Here is a 24,100-nt window from a genome sequence, read left to right as displayed (position 1 = left end):
AATATAATGAAATGGCAATGCTAGAGGTTCCAAGGCAAGGTCTAATGAATGACCAATGTGTTTTAATGTACAATAGTAAAGTTTCCCAAAATATTGATACCTGAGGACACGTCCATATGCCATGCCAGAAATCCGTGGCCAGTGTGCTACATTTGGGACAATGAGTGATGCGATTTGGAAACGTGGGAGAAACTGGGAAGTTGAAACCATAAATAGCGTTGTGCATCATTTTGGTAAGTTTCCCGCCAGCTTTCATTTATAACACAATGGCGGACCTTAGTCCAGCCCTCCAAGATTTTTGTCTCCAATCTCAGCATCCATTGTTATCCATTCACTGGTGATGCTAGGAGGCTCTTCCCCCTTCCGCCATTGGCTCCCCACCCCCCCCCCGATACCGGATGTTTTCATCCACATGGGGAGCCAGGTAAGTACATTGTGTGTGAGGGGCCCGGAAATATGGGGAGCATTTTAGGGGTCGGATAACCCCTTTAAGCAGTTGTCTCTTGACAAACATTTTTTACATCTCTGCAGCAATCCCCCAACCATCACAAGATCGGGGCCCTGTATTTCTCTGTCACACATTCAACCCTATGGAACAGCTGGAGATGGCCAGTGCTCGGCGTTTCTCCAGCAGTCCTGTACATTGAGCAGAGCAGGAAAGCGCAAGTGTGATCGCCACAGGGTCCCTGTTCTCTTGATGAGTGGGAGCCTTAGCAGTTTGACCCCCATCAAACACTTACTAACTCCTACCCATAGGAGAGGGGATAAGATGAGAACGTTAAGGGTTACATAGCATTCATAATCAATATAATGCTATGCCGTTACACTCGCTAGTGTGAAACCAGCCTAAGGCCCCTTTCACATGGGTGAGTTTTCTGCGCGGGTGCAATGCGTGAGGTGAACGCATTGCACCCGCACTGAATCCAGACCCATTCATTTCTATGGGGCTGTTCTATGGCGATTTTCACACACGATTGCTAGGAGACTATTGGGATGGGGACCCGATCATTATTATTTCCCCTTATAACATGGTTATAAGGCAAAATAATAGCATTCTTAATACAGAATGCATAGTACAATAGCGCTGGAGAGGTTAAAAAAATAAATAAAATATTTAACTCACCTTAATCCACTTGTTCGCGCAGCCGGCATCTCTTCTGTATTCTTTGCTGTGCAGTAGTAAAAGGACCTGTGGTGACGTCAGTGCGCTCATCACATGGTCCGTCACATGACCCATCACCATGGTGATGGACCATGTGATGAGCGCTGTGACGTCATCAAAGGTCCTTTACCCAGATCCTGAAGAAAGAAGAGAAGTCGGCTGCGCGAACAAGTGGATTAAGGTGAGTTAAATTATTATTATTTTTTAACCCCTCTAGCACTATTATACTAAGCATTCTGTATTAAGAATGCTATTATTTTCCCTTATAACCATGTTATAAGGGAAAATAAAATCTACACAACACCTAACCCAAACCCGAACTTCTGTGAAGAAGTCCGGGTTCAGGTCTGGGTACTAAACATGGCGATTTTTCTCACGCGGGTGCAAATTGCATTACAATGTTTTGCACTCGCGCGGAAAAATTGTGCATTTCCCGCGATGCACCCGCATCTTATCCAGCCTAAAAACATGACGCCCGTGTGAAAGAGTCCTAACACATTTGTCTAGAAAAGTTGCTCCAGTTTTCCTACTCCACCCTGCTCCTGGAGTGAGATTGCGACATTTTTTGTGACGTTTAAAAAAAGTCTCAATGATAAATCTGGAGTGGGGATGAGCGAATGTTTCATCCGAAGTTGATTCGCATGAAACTTTGTTCTAATACTGTATGGAGCAGGAGCTCTGTACAGTATTAGAATGTATTGGCTCCCTGTGTAAAGTCTGACCGGATTACAGTCATAAGAGAGCGTGATCAGGTCAGGACGTTACAAGGGCAATTCCATAGATCAGCACTTGGGTTTCTACTCCCCCATGTGAAAGCCGCCACCGATGGTTTGAGGAGGATCTAATGGCTGCTGGCTCAGAGCAATGTTCTTAGTGAAAGCTACCAGCGGGTCCTCATTAGCAACGGTGTGGTATAGCACACTTATGCCGGCGGTCTCACTGAACCATGGGGGCCCCAACATGCTGCAAAACATTGGTTGGTGGGACTGGTGTCCATGTGAATGCTATATCACCTTTCTTGGTCGACCTTGTTTTAAAAGAACTTCCTCAGGTACTGATCGCTCCACCCATCGGCACTCGGGAAGTGTGCAAATGTGTACCTTCCAGTTCTGAAATGTATTCCTATTGGTCAAGGCATCAGGTGGATTGTACCTGCCTATCTGTCATATTATTGGGCGGCCATGTGGCATGGAGGGCAGGGTTAGCCCAGTAAAAGGTCTAACACATGTTAACAGACACAGAATTTCTTGGACACGAAGCAGACTGTACGCAAGTCTTCTTTCATCGGTGCTGGTTGCTTACACTTGCAAGTCTCTATATATCTAAAAGAGCTAATAGTACTTCACAAGGATCAGGATTCGACTGTACCAGCGACCTGGCCCACTACACTACTACACTAATCTGGAGTGAAACTCATTAAAGGTGCAATTACATCACCGTTTAGCTTTCCATTCTTATCCGTCAGAAGAAGAGAGAGAGAGAAAGAGATAAAAAAAAAAAATATGGATCCAGTAAAAAAAAAAAACGGATCCTGTTGCCTCAGTCGTCATCAGTTTGAGCCATTTCCGTCCGAGATCGTTTTTTTAGGCTAGTTTCACACTAGCGGCAGGGGAGTCCGGCAGGTGAACAGCCTGTCGGATCCGTCCTGCCGCTAGTTCACGTGTGCCCCTGGACTGCCGCTCCGTCCCCTTTGAGTATAATGGAGGCGGAGTTCCAGCGGCAGCACGGTGAGAGGCAGCCAGACTAAAAGTACTGCATGTCGTACTTGCATGTGCGCTGCCGCCAGAGCTCCGCCCCCGCCCCCATAAATCAATGGGGACGGAGCGGCACTCCGGGGGCACACGTGAACTAGCAGCAGGACGGATCAGACAGGCTGTTCACCTGCCGAATTCCCCTGCCGCTAATGTGAAAGTACCCTTAGGGCATAGAGTTCCGTCACAGGGGATAAATACCGGAAAAGAACTGATCAGTTTTATCCCCATGCATTCTGAATGGAGAGTAATCCGTTCAGGATGTCTTCAGTTCAGTCTTTTTGATTTTTCAGGACGGAGATAATACCGTAGCAACACTTGCCTGAATGCTGGATCCGGCATTTTTTTTCCATAGGAATGTATTAGTGCAATTCAAATTGCTGCATTGACTGATCCGGTATTCCGATCTGCGCATGTGCAGACCTTTAAAAAGGTGAAAAAAATAAATACCAAATCAGTTTTGCCTGATGACACCGGAAAAACTGATCCAGTATTGCAATGCATTTTTCTGACTGATCAGGATCCTGATCAGTCTGATCAGTCAGAAAAAAATGACATGCGTTTGCATACAGTTTGCCTGATCAGGCAGTTTAGGCAACGGAACTGCCTTCCAGAATCAAACAACGCAAGTGTGAAAGTACCCTAATGGGAAAACTGTGTGCAGTACTTTTGTTTCCATCTAAAAAAAAGAAAAAAAGGATCTCAGACGGAAATGGCTCAAACAGATGACAACTGATGCAACAGGATTCGTTTTTTTTTTTACTGGATCCTGTAAAAAATTGATCCTATGCATAACTGATGCAACAGAATCTGTTTTTTACAGGATTCCAAAGGGGGAAATGCTTGGCTGGCTTTGGCAGTTATGTCTCATTCACACCGTCAGTGTTCAGTCAGTGATTTCCATCAGTGATTCTGAACCAAAACCAGGTGTTGCCATAAACACAGAACAGGTGCAGATCTTTCCCTTATAACTAATGTCTGTGGAGGCTCCAGTGCTGATTTTGGCTCACCATCACTGATGTGTGAATGAGGCTTTAGTCTGGACGAATGCAAGAAACATGGAATTAGTTTTATTTTCAACAGGTTATAACTACTCTCCTCAACATTGATGCTACAACACCAAGAAGGATTTTCCATAAGGTCATACAAATCGAGGAAGTAGCAGGTGTCGCTACGATCTGCAGATGATCAAATTTTCAAGCACGTAGCGCCAATCTATGGTGGGAGGGGCATAAAAGCCAGATTGAAAACAAAGGTTTTTAGCCACATGAAACCTCAAAAATCATATTAAGTCGTTTGGTAGGATTGTGTGATGCCTCCTGTTTGTCAACGTGCCAGTTATCACAAATGAGAGGGACAGAATGGTTGAGCTAAGAGAACTTGGTTTATCGCTCCAGCAGATCGCTACACGCCTAAAGCTGAGATGTCAGCACTGTTCAATGTTACACGTCCTAGTGGTTGGGAGAACAACAATGAACGCGAGTCTCTGCACGGACAGATCATCTGAGTAGAAGAGAGACATACGCATGTCCAGCTACAGGTGTGCCACTGCTCTCAAAGGCAATCATTGTGCACAGCAAGACAGTGGCAGACATGTGGGCAACAACATGAAGAGGCCTTACAATGGAACAGAACACATCCCGGAATTATGTTCTGGGGTGGCATAATGTACAAAGCTGGACCCCTCTAGTCTTCATTTCAGGTACACTAAACAGCTCAGCATTACATTGATTTGGTCGTGGAACCAGTGGTACAGCCATTTCTCCAAAGCGTCTCAGAAGCCTTTCTCAACAGGACAACGTCAGGCCGCATATTGCTTTTGCTACTGTGAGCACCCTGCGTGGCTTAAACACACTACCATGGCCTTCAGCGTCTCTAATATTGGTCATATGACTGTTCCATGAAGATCGCATCCCTATAGACCAGTGTTCCTCAACTCCAGTTCTCAGGTCCCACCTGCCAGTCATGCTTTCAGGATTTCCTTAGTATTAAGCAGGTGATATAATTACTCTCAATGCATCAGGACTTACCACAGGTATTCATTGTGTGGGATACTCTCAAACCATGACCGGCAGGTGGGCCTTGAGGACTGCAGTTAAAGAACACTGCTCCAGACTACAAAGTATGTGTGTGGCCCCCAGCTTCTGACAGGTTTAGATGGTGCAGTATTTATAGTATCGGCTTCCGTAGCGAAAAGGATAAAAGGGCACAGGATGTTCCAATTACAAACTAGATTTATTCAAACATTATTAATTCAATTAAATATTACAATTTTATTTATACAAAACAATTACTGAAATAAATCTCACCGAAAAGTTTATAAATTAGAAATACAGTCAAACAGAAGATTCTCTGGGCTCTTTAGGACGGTTTCGCACAGGTCAACCAGAACTCAAAAGTGGGAAGTAAAGGCTGAGATGTTCAAGTTCATTTTTCTAATTTAGAAAACCCATGTTCATATACCCAATAGGGTATTCTGAGTTAACAGATCTGTCCAGGATCCTTATCTCTTGGCCAGTGTTGAAAATTATGACAAAGCTTTTCTTGATCTAGTGGACCTGTCCTGTACAACACACAGAACCTACACATTTGAATGGGCACTGTGTGTCTTAGTTTTCCCCAGTGGTTACAGCTGATTGATGGTATCCAAGCAGGAGGTCACTTTATGATAAACTTATTGTCATGGGATCATTGTAACAAATAGTAATTGTCCCAAACGGAGAACCCCTTTAAATCGGAACTGGGGGGGGGGGGGGGGGGGGGAGAGAGACCTCATCCACTGCACACACAGACCATTTCCCCTCATTTGCCCAACAGATTGCATCAGGGATCTTTCAATAATAAAAGCCCCAAAAATGTCATTATTAATATTATGAAATGTGAGGTTTTCAAAAACATTTTCTTTGAAATCAATATCTAGGATGTGATTGGTTGGGCCTCCTGCACAGACGTTTTTTTGTGCAGGTTGTCTCAATATGGTGTGCAGGAGGAACAGTATCACCGCTGCTGGGTCCTGAGTGGGGTTCTACTCACAATTAGGCCCCTTTCACATGAGCGATCCGGATTGTGTCAGGATCTGTGCAGGGAAAAACCGATGGACTTGCAGGCAAGTTCAATCATCTTTTTAGGCGTTTGCGTACAACGATTACCCTATATGCGTTTTTCAAGCATGTGAATAATCTACATCTCCTAGCAACTATCAGCAAAAAATGCATAGTTTCCGGATTGCATCTATGGAGCCAGGGCTGCGTGAAAAACTTATGATATAGAACACAATGCGAACTTTCCTGAATGCAGAGGTGATGTATGAAAAATGATGCTTATGTACAAAGACCCACAGGATTCTTGCAAGTAGATCTTCTTGCCTTTATTTTATTTTTTTAATTTTTAATGCAAGGGAAAACTTGACAATGCATGCCGATTCTCAATTTTTTTAAAATTTATTTATATGGACAATGCACCTGTTTATATTGGGGATCCGCGTGACACTGATCCTAATTAATGCAGCCCCAACCATATCAATTCTGTCAATCCCCACTCACTACGGTAAAACACTTAAGGCCATCTGTCAGCAGATTTGTCCCTATGACACTGGCTGACCCGTTACATGTGCGCTTGGCAGCGGAAGGCTTCTGTGAGTCCCATGTTCATATGTGTCCACATTGCTGAGAAAAGTGATGTTTTAATATATGCAAATGAGCCTCTAGGAGCAACGGGGGCGGTGCAGTTACACCTAAAATCTCAGCTCTCTCTGGAACTACCACACCATCTCCTCTTTGATTGACAGAGCCAGGCATGATCACATTCATACTAGTGCAGAGGGCACAGCAGTTGCAGAGAGAGCAGAGCCTCTAGGAGTAATGGCAACGCCCCCATTGCTCCTAGAGGTTCATTTGGCACATATGACCATGTGACCATCACAGATGTCTTCAGCTGCCAAGCGCACATGTAACAGGTCAGCCAGTGTCATAGGGACAAATCTGCTGACAGATGGCCTTTAAGATTTACTAATCTTGTCTAAAATGTAGACCGTGTTAACATAGGAAATCCAAAGATCCGACAAAAGATTAAAGTGGCTGGAAGATAAACCTGGTGCAACTTTAGGCAGTCTAGTCTAATTCTATACCACCTCAGTTTGCGTCAGAATTTAGTGCCAAAATGGAATTTTTTTTAGGTACCCCCCACCCCATTGGTGCACAAGGTCCAATGGATTATTCTTTTTTGGCTTACTTGCTTCATAACCATGTCCAAAATAAGATCCACCACATTTTTCATATTTCAGGTGCACCACAAATGTGGGCCGATGTCCAGTGTGAACACGACCTTTTGTCTGCCTAGATTTTTATATATTAAATCGAACAGATTAAGAGACAGAGGTTGTGGCATCTACAACCGGGATACAATGGTCCCAGGATATAATATTTTCAATATGTCTTTTCTGCATCATTGTAACTAGACTCAACCCAGAGCCAACATGACCATTTCTCTGGTAAAACACCTGTATGGGTCTCTAGTAGCTCCTCCGTGGTACTATATGTACTGTACTGCCCCCTGTCTGTGCTGGGATGAGCTGCGGCATCATTTTATTTTTCTGGTACATGTATGTACTGTGCAAGACCCTGAAGAAGCTCCTGTCCTCACCATAGAAAGTGACTTCCAGCTTTCAGAATCTATTCCTGTCGGTTTTATGTAAGGACTTTCTCCATCTGTCTTGGGCATCTGCTTATTTTTCTTAAAACTTCACTTTTTCTTGTTTTGGGATGACATTTTGGGGCTTTGGAACTAATTACTGATCCTCCATTATAAATTTATAGCAAGGCAAATGTGTTTAAAAATGGTAAACACATTTTATTCCTTTGACCAATGCATCTTCATTTAAGTATTCTGGGTGGGAAAAGTATCAGATCTGTTTTTCCTTCCAGTCTATGATTTAGATTCTCACCAGGAGCACTGTCTGACAATAGCTCTAGGGTATCAGATGTGATCATGTGCTTAGAATGGCATCTTATGACTCAGGTTGTAAGACACACAAAACATAATCACAAGCCCATAAAAACACACATGACTGCAAAGCACTTACATTATTTTTTTTTTCAGGTTCTCTTGAGGCCAGTTACATCCCCCCAATAGGGAATAATGGGAGTCACCTCCCTACTGATTTTATGCTGCTACGTTGCCCCATGAGGGTCAGACTAAAAATCCTACTTGTGTATTACCAGCCAACTCCTGACATTACATGTAAAGAAGCAGATAAACCATAATGCTAGCAGCCAGCAGGTGGCGACAGAGCTCAGTAGACAGTAAAGATTATACAGCTGCTGCTACAATGACCATCCGAAGTTCTACAAAAATCACAAACTGGTCATTTCTGCTTCATGGTTAGAAAGACACTAATGCAAGTCTTCTACAAATTATAAATTTTTCATATCTGATAATATATGCATCATAATACTGTACTCTGTAAACCTCAGACTGTTAGTTTGGCCTGGAGTAGTTGTACTTTCAGATAATGGGTTACAAAACCTGAACCCTAAATGTGAGGAGTTAAGCAGCTGATTAAGACGATGTCTGGTGAAGCCCTTGAGGCGGAGGAAGCATTTGGGAAGCTCATCGGTAGTGCCTCAAGTAGACCAGTTTCTGTGAAGGAAATTTCTCCCGACATAATGGGCATTCAGCCTGCAAATGGAAGATTCATATAATAAGTACATAACTCATTCTGGACAATCATACAGTATCAGTGAGAAGTACAAGAACCGAGTGTGCTTCATCATAATGTGAATGATACTCTATATACTACATGTTTGCTCACAGTGGGAGGCGCAGTTTTAATTTAACACATGCTTTAAAACAACCCTCCAGTTCAAGAAGAAAATTCACATTTAGGGTCCATTCACACGTCCGCAAAACGGGTCCGCAATTTTTCAGAACAGGTGCGGACCCATTCATTTTCAATGGGGCCGGAATGTGCTATCCGCATTTGCGGATCCGCACTTCCGTTTCGCAAAAAAATAGAACATGTCCTATTCTTGTCCGCAATTGCAGACAAGACAAGGCATTTTCTATAAGAGTGCCAGTGATGTGCAGTCCGCAAAATGCGGCACGCACATTGTCAGTGTTTGTGTTTTGCGAATCCACAAAACATATACGGAGGTGTGAATGGACCCTAACTGGGTAATGGGCAGAACGCTTACCTCGTGCCCTTCTTTTCACCTAATCAGCTGCAGATCCACCCATCCACTGCATCACTTATTAGACTACCTGATGATTCCTGTGCATTTGGTAGTCCAAGACAAAAACTTTTGTCCTGTGATGGGCAAGCATTGCCTACGCAAGTAGAGCTGGCAAATACTGAAGCAGGGTCAGACAAGTAGGAAGTATCTTGGACTACCAAATGTACAGTGTGCACCAGGTAGTCTGTAAAGCAGTGTGGCCTTCTTTGATGGGAGAAGTGAAGCCTGGGAACTAGTGCATTTGCAGCTGAAAAGATGAAAATGACAACACCAGGTAAGTGTTCAGTATATTCCCCGGTTAATGCGAGTTTGTTTTCGAGCCGGTAGGTTGCCTTAACTATATGGCGACCAAATTCAATGCTGGTGCTACAGAAATGTTTGCTTGTTGTTGGATTTCTATACTTAGAAAGCTAAAAAATATTGCTGGTTTTTACACAGGCACGATATATGATCATAGACACAAGTAATATGTATTAACTGTCTAAGTGTAGAATAGCTATAGCCTTTTATTATGGGTCAAAATGAGGTTAAAAAACAAAAACAAAATCTACATTCCTCTTCCGGCATTTGAACCTGGGACATCTACATGCAAGGGTGTCCAGGCTGTAGCCTTATCATATTGAGAAGAGTGGTTTCCTATACTTAGAAAGCTAATACACATTACTGGTGTCTTTATAATTATATATTGTGCCTGTGAATAAACCAGCAATATGTATTAGGTTTCTAAGCATAGAAAACCTCTATTCTCAACATGGTAAAGCTAAACTAAGTAGTGTATATGATATGTACAAGCTAAGGCACAGCACTGCCCTCGGCATGCTGATGTCTAGCTCTGTCAAATAAGGGGAAGGAGGAACTGTGCAGGACACAGGGGGTCTTACAAAAGCAGTGCTCTCAAGTATTCAGCCCTGCCCCTGGTGCTCCAACGTGATCATTGGCATATGAATAAAACGCAGCAGATATCTCTGCAGCTGTTTAACATACAGACAAAAGAAAGGCATTGTTTAAAGGGAACCTGTCATCGGGATTTGGGGTAAAGAGCTGAGGACATGGGTTGCTAGATGGCCACTAGCACATCCGCAATACCCAGTCCCTATCCGAAATACCCAGTCCCCATAGCTATGTGTGCTTTTATTGTGTAAAAAAACCTGATTTGATACTTATGCAAATTAACATAGAAGAGTCATATCTTACTTGTGTGACCAGAGAAGAGTCTTATTTTCAAGCTCTGACTCATCTCAGGTTAATTTGCATATGTATCAAATCATTTTTTATACACAATAAAAGCACACAGAGCTATGGGGACTGGGTATTGCGGATGTGCTAGCGGCCATCTAACAACCCATGTCCTTAGCTCTTTACACAAAGTCCAGGTGACAGGTTCCCTTTAAAACAGCATGATGAGCCCTACAAGGCAGTATGCCTAGTTCAATAGGGTTGATCATGCTAACAGACTTTTTAAAGAGTTAAATATACAATATTTGCCATAAATGTAAGGGGATCCCATACCTAGGACCTCCAGTGATCATAAAACAGGATACCCAGTTTTGTCCTGGCAAAGAATGACCCTAAAATATCCTGTCTATGCTGAAAAGCTTACACTGCCGACTAGTGTAATGTGACATTCAATATAAACCAGTCAGATTTGTACCAAATGATGCAGCTGATCAGAGATGTGAGAAATATACTATTTTCAGGGTGTTTAACATTAATATAAAGCTGTTGCTACTCTTCAGTGACCCATTAATGTCAAAAATAAGATGCCGATAAGGACTCTGGAGAGCTGTACATCAGGAGCCCAGATGGCGTGTCACTTCTCACAGAAATAAATGAGGCGATTACAGCGCATTCTGTGTAATACGTTATTCTTGTTGTAATTCATAAGCAAACACTGCACATGGAGTAAAGCGCTCGGCTGCGGAGCATACGGCCTCCACAGCATCACTGTCATTTTGTAGACACATCGGTGACATCTGACATCCTGTAAGATCAGCGAGTGCGGAGGAATAAGGTCTGTTACACACACAACACAGACCTGGGAACAGGCTGTTAAAGTCTGATGAAGAACTGCGAAATATACTAAAGAGCGTCACAGTGAAAAACTCGTCTGCCAGTGTCTGCAGATTTCATGGTCTCAGGATAAGAGAAGATGGCGGATGGGTGTGAGCACACATAATGGAATTATATTGTCTACCCTCCAAATAAATCTAAGGATCACTAGGCAAAAACTTTATACAACAATTCCGGCAAGAAAGGGTTAATTACTAATTAATGATCTTGTAGAAGGCTTGCATAGTAAAGTATCAATTTTCGCAGATGACACTAAACTGTGTAAAGTAATTAACACAGAAGAGGTCAGTATACTACTACAGAGCGATCTGGATAGATTGGAGGCTTGGGCAGATAAGTGTCAGATGAGGTTTAACACTGACAAATGTAAAGTTATGCACATGGGAAGGAATAATGCAAGTCACCCGTACATACTAAAATGTTAAAACACTCGGTAACACTGACATGGAAAACGATCTAGGCATTTTAATAAACAGCAAACTAAGCTGCAAAAACCAGTGTCAGGCAGCTGCTGCCAAGGCCAATAAGAAAATGGGTTGCATCAAAAGGGGCATAGATGCACGTGATAAGAACATAGTCCTACCACTTTACAAATCGCTAGTCAGACCACACATGGAGTACTGTGTACAGTTCTGGGCTCCTGCGAACAAGGCAGACATAGCAGAGCTGGAGAAGGTCCAGAGGAGGGCAACTAAAGTAATAACTGGAATGGGGCAACTACAGTACCCTGAAAGATTATCAAAATTAGGGTTATTCACTTTAGAAAAAAGACGACTGAGGGGAGATCTAATTACTATGTATAAATATATCAGAGGTCAGTACAGAGATCTCTCCCATCAGCTATTTATCCCCAGGACTGTGACTGTGACGAGGGGACATCCTCTGTGTCTGGAGGAAAGAAGGTTTGTACACAAACATAGAAGAGGATTCTTTATGGTAAGAGTTAAATCATATTTAGCATGGCTGGATCTTAACAAGGTTCCAAGTAGAGCTTCAACATGCAACAAGAAGGAATGGGAGTGAGACAAAACAGTTTTTGAGCATTCAATTTAATGAAAACAACGAATAAACTGAAACAGGCAGTTTTTTTTAGCTGATCAAATGTTTAGGACCACATGCCTTTAAAAGGTCAAATCTGTGCAAAGATGTGGATTCATTGTCATTTTCTGTCAGGTAGTCACACGTTGTGATGGCAAAGGCAAAAAAACTCTCCCCTTTTGGACGTGGTCGGGTTGTTGAACTGCATAAGCAGGGTCTCTCACAGCGCGCCATCACTGCTGAGGTGGGACGCAGTAAGACAGTCATTTGGAATTTCTTAAATGATCCTGATGGTTATGGAACAAAAAAAAGTCATGTGGAAGACCCAAAAAAATGTCATCAGCACTGAGCTGGAAGATCCAATTGGCTGTCCGTCAAGACACTGGACGATTCTCGACCCAAATTAAGGCCCTTACTGGTGCCGACTGCAGCCCCATAACCATCAGACGGCATCTGAGACTGAAGGGCTTCAAAAACAAAAAACGTCTTCAAAGACCTCGTCTCCTTGAACGCCACAGAACTGCTCGTTTGGACTTTGCAAGAGAGCACCAAACATGGGACATTCATAGGTGGAAGAAAGTTTTATTCTCCGATGAGAAATAAAAATTAACCTTGATGGTCCTGATGGTTTCTAACGTTACTGGCATGACAAGCAGATCCCACCTGAGATGTTTTCTAGAAACATAGAATGTGTCGGCAGATAAGAACCATTTGGCCCATCTAGTCTGCCCAATATATCTGAATCCTATGAATTAGTCCCTGGCCCTATCTTATATGAAGGATAGCCTTATGCCTATCCCATGCATGCTTAAACTCCTCCACTGTATTTGCCGCTACCACTTCTGCAGGAAGGCTATTCCATGCATCCACTACTCACTCAGTAAAGTAATACTTCCTTATATTACTTTTAAACCTTTGCCCCTCTAATTTAAAACTGTGTCCTCTTGTGGTAGTTTTTCTTCTTTTAAATATTCTCTCCTCCTTTACCGAGTTGATTCCCTTTATGTATTTAAAAGTTTCTATCATATCCCCTCGGTCTCTTCTTTCTTCCAAGCTATACATATTAAGGTCTTTTAATCTTTCCTGGTAAGTTTTATCCTGCAATCCATGGACCAGTTTAGTAGCTCTTCTCTGAACTCTCTCTAGAGTATCTATATCCTTCTGGAGATATGGCCTCCAGTACTGCGCACAATACTCCAAGTGAGGTCTCACCAGTGTTCTGTACAGCGGCATAAGCACTTCACTCTTTCTACTGCTTATACCTCTCCCTATACATCCAAGCATTCTGCTGGCATTTCGTGCTGCTTTATTACATTGTCTTCCCACCTTTAAGTCTTCTGAAATAATTACTCCTAAATCCCTTTCCTCAGATACTGAGGTCAGGACTGTGTCGAATATTCTATATTCTGCCCTTGGGTTTTTACGCCCCAGGTGCATTATCTTGCACTTATCCACATTAAATTTCAGTTGCCAGAGTTCTGACCATTCTTCTAGTTTTCCTAAATCCTTTTCCATTTGGCGTTTCCCTCCAGGAACATCAACCCTGTTACATATCTTTGTGTCATCAGCAAAAAGACAAACCTTACCATCGAGGCCTTTTGCAATATCACTTATGAAGATATTAAACAAAATTGGTCCCAGTACAGATCCCTGTGGTATCCCACTGGTAACATGACCTTGTTTTGAATGTTCTCCATTGACTACAACCCTCTGTTGTCTGTCACTCAGCCACTGCCTAATCCACTCAACAATATGGGAGTCCATGCTCAATGACTGCAGTTTATTGATAAGTCTTCTATGTGGGACAGTGTCAAAAGCCTTACTAAAATCTAGATATGCGATGTCTACTGCACCTCCACCGTCTATTATTTTAGTTACCCAGTCAAAAAAATCTATAAGATTTGTTTGACATGATCTCCCTGAAGTAAACCCATGTTGTTCACAGAAAATAAAGTGATCAGTACAGTACAAACATGTAAGTCTATCTATGAAATATCTGCCCATCTAGTTATCATCTATCTCATATCTATATATCTCCCATTTCATATATATATCTATGGTTCATCTGTCTGTCTATCTATCCATCTATCTCATATCTAGCTTATATCTAATATCAATCTATCTATCCCATATCTTTCTATCTATCTATCTCCTATCTACCGTATTTTTCGCCCTACAAGACGCACCTAGGTTTTAGAGGGGGACAATAAAACATTTCTTTTTCATGACACCTCAGCTCAGACCCCAATGTGAATGACCCCCACTCTGACCTCAGATAAGAGCTCCATGCCTCTCATCATCCCTCCAGCCTCTCCCTCTTATCAGCCCCCTCTGGTAACTTAACCCCCCCCCCCCCTGGTAACTTAAACCCCCCCCCCCCCATCATTGGTCAGTTCCGATGGGAGTCCCAGCAGTGTAATGCTGGGGCTCTGATCGATTACCATGGCAGCCAGGACGCTACTGAAGTCCTGGTTGCCATGGTATGTCAGTGAGCAGCATTATACTCACATGCGCCATGGCCTGCCGGGCACTCCTTCTGTCTGTGTGGCGCATTGCTAATGCTTATAGCATTAGCAATGCGCCGCACAGACTTATGAGAAGAAGGAGCGCCCGGCGGCCATGGCGCACGTGAGTATAATGCTGCTCACTAACATACCATGGCAGCCAGGACTTCAGTAGCGTCCTGGCTACCATGGTAACTGATCGGAGCCCCAACATTACACTGCTAGGACTCTGATCGGAACTGCCCACTGCCACCAATAATTAATACTGGGGAGGGAGGGGGAGGGCGCACTGCCCACTGCCTCCAATGCAGACACTGAAGAACAGTACCGGCACCCGACCTCTGAGAGGACGCTGTGATCTGCGCAATTAACCCCTCAGGTGCCAGCAGGTATCGGCAGTGGTATCGGGGACATTTGCACGAGTACAAGTACTCTGCAAATGTCCAGTATCGGTCCCGATACAGATACTGGTATCGGGACATCCCTACCGGTAATGTGTCAGCTCCAGGCACCGACCCTGGACACAGTAGAAGTGCCGGATTGGGGGGGGGGGGGGGGGGGTTAGGGTTACGTGAGGCTGGAGTGCCAGTGGCAGACTGGGCATGCGCCGCGAGGATGAGGAAAAGCAGCGCATGCGCATTTACTCTGCAGGCATGGACGACGCTCCTCCATGTCGCGTGCAGCCATAGACGAACTGGCTGCACGGCAGAGCGGGGCTCAGGGGGCAGTGTCATCAGAGGGTAGAAAAAACAGGCAGATCTACTTAAAGACATATATTAGGAAAAGTACTTTTTTCCTGCCTCCCACACAGTAGTAGAAAATACATGCAGAGTGGCCAACCCCTTTAAATTGAATACTCAAAAACTGTTTTGTCTCACTCCCATTTCTTCTTGTTGCATATTGAAGCTCTACTTGGAACCTTGTTAAGATCCAGCCATGCTAAATAGGATTTTTTGCCATTTTTCAAGTGGTCTTAAAACTTTTGATCAGGACTGTACATATAAAATGTAATATATTTATATATTACGGACAAGGATAGGGCAATTCTAAGATGGGAAGTCAGAGATTTATAGTTAACTCACCTTATTATTACACCACTCGGTGATGCACTCCCAGCAGAAGAGGTGTCCACAAGGGGTTGCCGTGCTGTGCCGCCTGTGTTCTAAGCATAAGGTGCATTTTGAAGGCCGCTGGTAAGACTTCTCATGTGGTGGTGCTCTAGGAACATAAAACAATTCTAATATTAGAGTGTCGTTGACCTTTTCACAGTATTCCTGTTATGGATGCCGGCTAAATGACACATCCCTAGGTCCCGTTTTAGACCCTACAGTGACCTAACCATAGATCTACAGTTCTGCAGAGCTACGGGAGGTCAGAGTGATGCTGCTTTACTATCAACACCAAATCCCCACTGCATCAGGCCAGGACAACAAGGCGACTGCAATGCCAAGCATCTAATAGCAGTGAATGTGGTCGCATTGTGCACACAGCATGACAGCCGACCCCTGCTGGATTTCAGCACGGCCACATTCATTGCGATTAGTTGAGACTTTAGCAGTGCAATATTGCGTCATGTAGCCATTGGTTTATAGCTGCCTGAAGCTGGATGAAAAAAACGGTACTCTCTGACAATGAAGTGTCCTCATCTGCAGGTTTGTGAGGATTCTTCATTTTCCAACATAAAACCAATCTGTCCAACCCGCGCCTGCAAACCACTGACAGGATACAGTCTGCTGACGGGTCTTCTGGAAAACTACAGGCAACCGGATGTTAAAAGGTCTGTGCCCATTCCGTTGAAAGCTCTGCATAGCACGTCAGTACAGAGCCACTGCTACAATGTGCTATGCCAGCTCCTGCCTGTGCCCATTCCACTGAAAGCTCCACACAGTATATCGGTGCAGGGTACCAATGTTCTTTGCCAGGATTTAGGCAAGCTGAGGGGACACAGGCAGGAGCAGCAATGTGCACTCCTGCTAGTACAGTGTTCGCTGCAGCTCCCGTTCCACCAGTACAGGGGAATACATACAGACCCGTACACCGATTCTAAATGTGATAGGAACCCAGGACTTTTAGGTGCCCATTTCTTTAGCAAATACTTTATAAAGTATATTATACACATTTTAGGGCACTTGGGGAACACTACATGTCCTTATGGAACTTTTTTAAATAAAACTTTTTTATTTATTTAACCCCTTAGGGACACAGCCTTATTTCACCTTAAGGATCAGGCCATTTTTTGCAAATCTGACATGTGTCACTTTAAGTGCTGATAACTTTAAAACGCTTTGACTTATCCAGGCCGTTCTGAGATTGTTTTTCCGTCACATATTGTACTTCATGACACTAGTAAAATGAAGTTAAAAAAAATCATTTTTATTTATAAAAAAAAATACCAATTTTACCCAAAATTTGAAAAACAAATGCTAATTTCCAAGTTTCAATTTCTCTACTTCTATAATACATAGTAATACCTCCAAACATAGTTATTACTTAAATTCCCCATATGTCTACTTTATGTTTGCATCATTTTGGGAATGATATTTTATATTTTGGGGATGTTACAAGGCTTAGAAGTTTGGAAGCAGAATGTTTGCATCATTTTGGGAATGATATTTTATATTTTGGGGATGTTACAAGGCTTAGAAGTTTGGAAGCAGATCTTGAAATTTTTCAGAAAATTTCAAAAATCCAATTTTTAGGGACCAGTTCAGGTCTGAAGACACTTTGTGAGGCTTATATAATAGAAACCACCCAAAAATTACCCCATTCTAGAAACTACACCCCTCAAGGTATTCAAAACTGATTTGAAAAACTTTGTTAACCCTTTAGGTGTTCAAGAAGAATTAATGGAAAATAGAGATATCATTTCTAAATTCCACTTTTTTGGCAGATTTTCCATTTCAATAAAAAAAAAATTCAGTTACAAAGCAAGGGTTAACAACCAAACCAGACTCAATATTTATGGCCCCGATTCTGTAGTTTACAAAAACACCCCATATGTGGTGGTAAACTGCTGTACGGGCACATGGCAGGGCGCAGAAGGAAAGCAATGCCATACGGTTTCTGGAAGGCAGGTTTTGCTGGACTGTTTTTTTTGACACCATGTCCCATTTGAAGCCCCCCTGATAGACCCCTAGAGCAGGGGCGTACATAGAAGTCATTGGGGCCCATAGCAAGAATCTGAATTGGGCCCCTAACTCCGCCCACTACCCATCCCAGGCCCATCCCACCTGTCATGGCTCCTCCCATGCCCCCTCCCTATTATTTCTCCCAAAATGCCCAGGCACCGCATACTTACTCCGCTTCCCGACACCCGCGTCGTTCCTGATGCCCCCACGGGGGGCGCGGTTGGTAATTTCCCTCACATAGCAATTGTAGCTCCTTGCCCTAGCGATTAGCACCTGCCCATTCTTTGACCTAGTAGTAGGCACCTGCCATATTAGTCCTTCCCCTTGCAGTGGGCACCTGCCCAGTGGCTCCTTGCCTTAGAGGTGGGCACCTGCCCCATCCTTGCCCTTGCAGTGGGCACCTGCCCCATCCTTGCTCTTGCTGTGGGTACCTGCCCCATCCTTGCCCTTGCAGTGGGCACCTGCCCCATCCTTGCTCTTGCTGAGGGTACCTGCCCCATCCTTGCCCTTGCTGTGGGCACTTTCTATATGAATACTTGCTCTTGCAGTGGGCACCTGCCCCCACAGAGTCCTTGTGCCAGTGGTGGGCCCCAGCCCGATGTGTCCAAGGGGCTGCATGAGCACTTGAGCAGGAGACCAGCCCTGCTGGGAGGAGGAGACGTAGCCTGAAGGAACCCGCACTGAAACAGGGACAAGTAAGAAAGTGCAGGTAGCCATCCCGGCTGAAGTCAGCGTGGCTGCACACAGAAAAGTTCCACAGCGGGAGGAGCAGAGAGCGGATTCTGCAGCAGAGGGGTGGGAGACAGCTCCGTCCACATACCTGGCACACTTACCTGCCTGCTCACGTCTCCCCAGGGCCACTTCCTCCCTCTGGCTCAGTCTGTCAGCTCGTCTCTCCTCAGCTCAGGGCAGGGCAGGCGAAGTTCGAGCCGATTCTCCCGCCCGTCATGAGTGGGCGGGGCCAAACAGGGTGGGCGGGGCCTTCTCTGCGCTACGGGCCCCCCAGTGCCGCGGGCCCCATAGCAGTGGCGTGGTCTGCCTCTATGGGCGGTACGCCACTGCCCTAGAGTAGAAACTACATAAAAGTGACCCCATTTTAGAAACTACGGGATAGGGTGGAAGTTTTTTTGGTACTAGTTTAGGGTACAATGATTTTTGGTTGCTCTATATTACACTTTTTGTGAGGCAAGATAACAAGAAATAGCTGTTTTGGCACCGTTTTTATTTTTTGTTATTTACAACATTCATCTGACAGGTTAGATCATGTGGTATTTTTATAGACCAGGTTGTCACGGATGCGGCGATACCTAATATGTATACTTTTTCTTATTTATGTAAGTTTTACACAATAATATCATTTTTGAAACAAAATCATGTTTTAGTGTCTCCATAGTCTGAGAGCCATAGTTTTTTTTAAGTTTTTGGGCGAATATCTTAGGTAGGGTCTCATTTTTTGCGGGATGAGATTACTGTTTGATTGGCACTATTTTGGGGTGCATATGACTTTTTGATCGCTTGCTATTACACTTTTTGTGATGTAAGGTGCCCAAAAAAAAAAAGGTCTATTTAGCACAGTTTTTATTATTTATTTTTTACGGTGTTCATGAGATATTTTTATAGAGCCGGTCAATACGGACGCGGCGATACCTAATATGTATACTCCCCCCCCCCCCCCTATTTTTACCAATGTTTTTTTTTACTTTATTTGGGGAAAATTACGTTTTTGTTTATTTTTACTTGAAATATAATTTTTTTAGGGGGAAAACTTTATTTTTTCAACTTTTTTTTCACTTTACTTTTTGTCCCACTTTGGGACTTGAACTTTTGGGGGTCTAATCCTTTGCAATGCATTCCAATACTTCTGTATTAGAATGCATTGGCTGTATGAGTAATACTGTGTATTACTCATACAGATTCCGGGGCCTTTGAGATCCAGGGTGCTGGATATCACAGGCTCGTCACCGGAAGGCAGCGCCTTCCATGCCATCGGGTCCCCCCCACAGCCACATAGGGGCCCGATGGCACCGCCACACGCCACCACCGCAATAGATAAAAGCCGCAAACCGCAGATCTGAATTGACCTGCGGTTTGCGGCGATCACCGACATGGGGGGGGTCACGGGACCCCCCCGGGCATTTAGCCGAAGTGCCTGCTCAATGATTTGAGTAGGCACCAGCTTCTGATCACAACCCGCTGCGCGGCGGTGATAAGAAATACACAGGGCGTACAGGTATGCTATGTGTCCTTAAGTACCAGGACATAGGGCGTACCTGTACGCCCTATGTCCTGAAGAGGTTAAATAAAATATTTTTAAATAAAAGTTGCCTAAAAAGGTTAAGTTACGCTTTAAATAATAATAAATAATAATAATAATAATAATAATAATAATCTGTGGAGCAGCGAGCGGCTACCTCCAGGAAAGGAGAGCTGCGGTTGTTCGAGGATATGATGTGTTCTCTTAAAAAGTAAAATACTTATCCTACTGATACAGAACAATTCCCACAAAGCTGATCCTGACCAGTCTTCGGTCCTTTTAATTTATAATCAATAGCAAATGTCCTGATGACCATGGGACACCATGAGGGCCCAGCGGGCAATAGAGGCATACTGCAGTCATGTTTTATCCATCCTGACGTCATGCACTCAGCTTGTAACTAGAAAGGACTTTAGAAATCAGTGTCGAAAGGCACAAAGAGTTTAGAGAGTGTGCTGAGAAAACTCCAGATGTACACGCCAAGTGTGTCCAGAGGGTTACATTAGCCTGACTGAGGCCAGAAGTTTCCTTTAGTCTATTAAGAGGTCAGAATACAAGTATTAAAAAGCAAATCTAAATAAAAATGTCTTCCACTCTAAATCCTGCCATGTTCCCCCCCCCCCCCCGCAGTTTATCACCACATATGGAGTGTTGCCGTATTCAGGAGAAAATGGGTAACAAATTATGGGTGAGTTTTTTCCTGTTACCCTTTGTGAAAATAAAAAATTTGGGGCTAAAGCAAAATTTTATTGGAAGAAATTTAACTTTTCATTTCCACAGCCAAATGTTTTAAAATTCGGTAAAAGGCTTAGGGGGTCAAAGTGCTCAGTACCCCCCTTCATATATTCTTTGAAGGGTATAATTTCCAAAATCGGGTCACTTTTTGATGGTTTCCACTGTAGGGGAACGTCAGGTTTTCTTCAAATACAAAATGGTGCCTAACAACCATTCTAGCTCCAAAATCCATATGGCGCTCCTTTCCTTCTGACCACTGCCACGTGCCCATAGAGAAGTTTACCACCACATATGGGGTATTTCTGTAAACTGCAGTATCAGAGTAATGAATATTGAGGTTTAGTTAGCAGTTGACACTTGACGTGTTGGAAGAAATTTTTTTTTTATTAACCTGAAAAATCTGCATAAAAAAATAAATTTTGCCTCAATTTTCCTTTAATTCTTGTGGAACACCTAAAGGTTTAACAAAGTTTGTAACATCAGTTTTGAATAATTTAAGGGGTGTAGTTTCTAAAATAGGGTCATTTATGGATGGTTTCTATTATGTAAGCCCCTCAAAAATCACTTTATATTTGAATTGGTGCTTAAAAAAATGGTTTTGGAAATGATGTAAAAAAATAAAAAAATTGCTTCTAAACCTGCTAATGTCTTAAAAAAAAAAAAAAAAAAAAAAAGGACATTTATAAATTCTAGTGATACACCGGCGCTTGCACTACAAATGAACTGACGCAGCGGTACCGCAACGGTATCGCCCCCGTTGAAGATCAAGTGAATGATGTGTAATATGTCTGTATTAGGTACTGCGCGACATGTACCCCCTTTTATTCTCCCTGCCTGTTCGGCACTATAGTGGCCCACAGTGAATAATACCGTGACTCACAGATTATTAGAATACCTTATCTTAGATGTTCATCTGTGGAGGCTGTTCTTCTGCGTCCTTCTGGCTTTTTCTTTTTTCTCTAATTTTCTTCTTTTGAGTGCCGTTCGGGATAGGGAAAGGTTTGGGGGGGTTAAACCCTAGTTGTTATTTGTAATTTTTTTATATAAAATATAATATACAGAGCTTGCCCCGGCCGGTGGCACAGCTTGTGGTTTGAAAAAGCCGCTTGTTCGCGCTTGCACGGAGTGCTGCGTGACGTCACGGTAGTAGCTACGGTGAACCAGGAGGACCAAAAATGCTCCAACGCGTTTCGATTAGATCGCCAATCTTCGTCAGGGATGGCTGTTCTAGCTCCTGGTACTGCTTTTAAAAGGTCCGTATCTCCTCCCTTCCTTAACCCCTTCATCCCTGGCACTCTATTTTGAGGTTATTGGAAAGCAAATAATTCTATCTCTGAATTCAGTCCTGAGGGTACTAGAGTGTTTAGGTTAAATATCCAACGGCTTTCTGTTCTGGACATTTTCTTGATATAATCTCCTCCCCTTTTGTCTTTTTTGACCATTTCAATACCACAAAAGGTGGTGCCATTGTTATTTCCTCCGTGTTTCTCCTTATAGTGTCTAGAGAGCGGGTGACCCTCATATTTTCTTCCTATATTGTAGATGTGCTCCCCTATCCTTTTGCTTATGGTTCTCTTTGTGCGTCCTATGTATGTTTTTTTACACGGACATGTTATGGCGTATATTACGCCCTGACTTCTGCAGGTTATGTGATCCTTTATTTTGTATGTTTCTGTGTCCCCTGTCCATTCATTTTGTATTTCCAAGTTTGTGTGCGGTTTTCTATTTATTTTTAGTTTTTTTCAGACACCGCAATTGCCGCATGATCGCATTTAATGTTTGGTTGGCATTTATTTTGCTCAGGCATTTGTTGGTTGGGGCCATTATACTTCCCACATTTTTTGCTTTTCTGTAGATAAATTTTGGGGATCAGATCTCCTATTATTTTGTCCTCCTTCAAAGTTTCCCAGTGCTTTTTGATTATCCTTCTCAGTGTTCCTGCTTGACTGTTGTACTATGTAATGATGGGTGGCATTTCAAAGACTCCCGCTTTTGTTTTGTTGTCTTCTGTTTTTTTCTTTTTATTAATTAGTTCCTGTCTGTCAAGTTTTCCTATCAGTTTTTTCTGTGTTAGTAGTTTTTCCTTGTCATAGCCTCTCTCTTCAAATTTTTTCTGCATTTTGTCTGCCTCTGCTTCATATTCGTTTTCCTTTGTGCAGTTGCGTTTGATTCTCATGAATTGCCCCTTTGGAATATTTTCCAACCACTGTGGGAGGTGGCAGCTCTCACGGGAGATGAAACTGTTTGTATCTGTGGGTTTGTTGTATGTCTTTGTTTGTATTTTGCCATCCTCTATGTAGATGGTTAGGTCAAGAAAATTGATTGTGATAGTACTGAACAGTGGTGTGAATTCCAGATGATATTCATTATTGTTGATTTCCTTGAAGAATGTGTCCAGTTCTTCCTTTTCTCCTGCCCAGATGAATATAATGTCATCTATGAAGCGTTTCCATAGGACGAGATGTGGTATTGAAATGGTCAAAAAAGACAAAAGGGGAGGAGATTATATCAAGAAAATGTCCAGAACAGAAAGCCGTTGGATATTTAACCTAAACACTCTAGTACCCTCAGGACTGAATTCAGAGATAGAATTATTTGCTTTCCAATAACATCAAAATAGAGTGCCAGGGATGAAGGGGTTAAGGAAGGGAGGAGATACGGACCTTTAAAAGCAGTACCAGGAGCCAGAACAGCCATCCCTGACGAAGATTAGCAATCTAATCGAAACGCATTGGAGCATTTTTGGTCCTCCTGGTTCACCGTAGCTACTACCGTGACGTCACGCAGCACTCCGTGCAAGCGCGAACAAGCAGCTTTTTCAAACCACGAGCTGTGCCACCGGCCGGGGCAAGCTCTGTATATTATATTTTATATAAAAAATTACAAACAACAACTAGGGTTTAACCCCCCAAACCTTTCCCTATCCCGAACGGCACTCAAAAGAAGAAAATTAGAGAAAAAAGAAAAAGCCAGAAGGACGCAGAAGAACAGCCTCCACAGATGAACATCTAAGATAAGGTATTCTAATAATCTGTGAGTCACGGTATTATTCACTGTGGGCCTCTATAGTGCCGAACAGGCAGGGAGGATAAAAGGGGGTACATGTCGCGCAGTACCTAATACAGACATTTATAAATTGATGCCAACATAAAGCAGACATATGGGGAATAATGACTGAATCTGTCTTAAAAGTAGAGAAATTCACATTTAGAATATTGTGAATTTTCC

At 43.2% G+C, this 24,100-nt stretch overlaps 1 protein-coding gene across 1 annotated transcript in view; it reads right to left on the bottom strand.

Moving 5' to 3' along the window:
- Positions 1-5,129: 5,129 nt before the first annotated feature.
- Positions 5,130-24,100, bottom strand: part of PEX10 (peroxisomal biogenesis factor 10) — a 37,641-nt gene continuing 18,670 nt past the window's right edge. Inside the window, exons 5-6 of the mRNA XM_044281845.1 lie at positions 15,838-15,973; positions 5,130-8,589 (exon numbers count right to left, since the gene is read on the bottom strand). Coding sequence (XP_044137780.1) covers positions 8,521-8,589; positions 15,838-15,973 — 205 coding nt within the window. The 3' untranslated portion in view covers positions 5,130-8,520. The remainder of the gene's footprint in view (positions 8,590-15,837; positions 15,974-24,100) is intronic.

Source organism: Bufo gargarizans, chromosome 2 (genome assembly GCF_014858855.1).
Source record: "Bufo gargarizans isolate SCDJY-AF-19 chromosome 2, ASM1485885v1, whole genome shotgun sequence".
Classification (NCBI taxonomy): domain Eukaryota; kingdom Metazoa; phylum Chordata; class Amphibia; order Anura; family Bufonidae; genus Bufo; species Bufo gargarizans.
The sequence above is the reverse complement of the archived record's forward strand: the minus strand, read 5'-3'. Positions and strand labels throughout refer to the sequence as shown.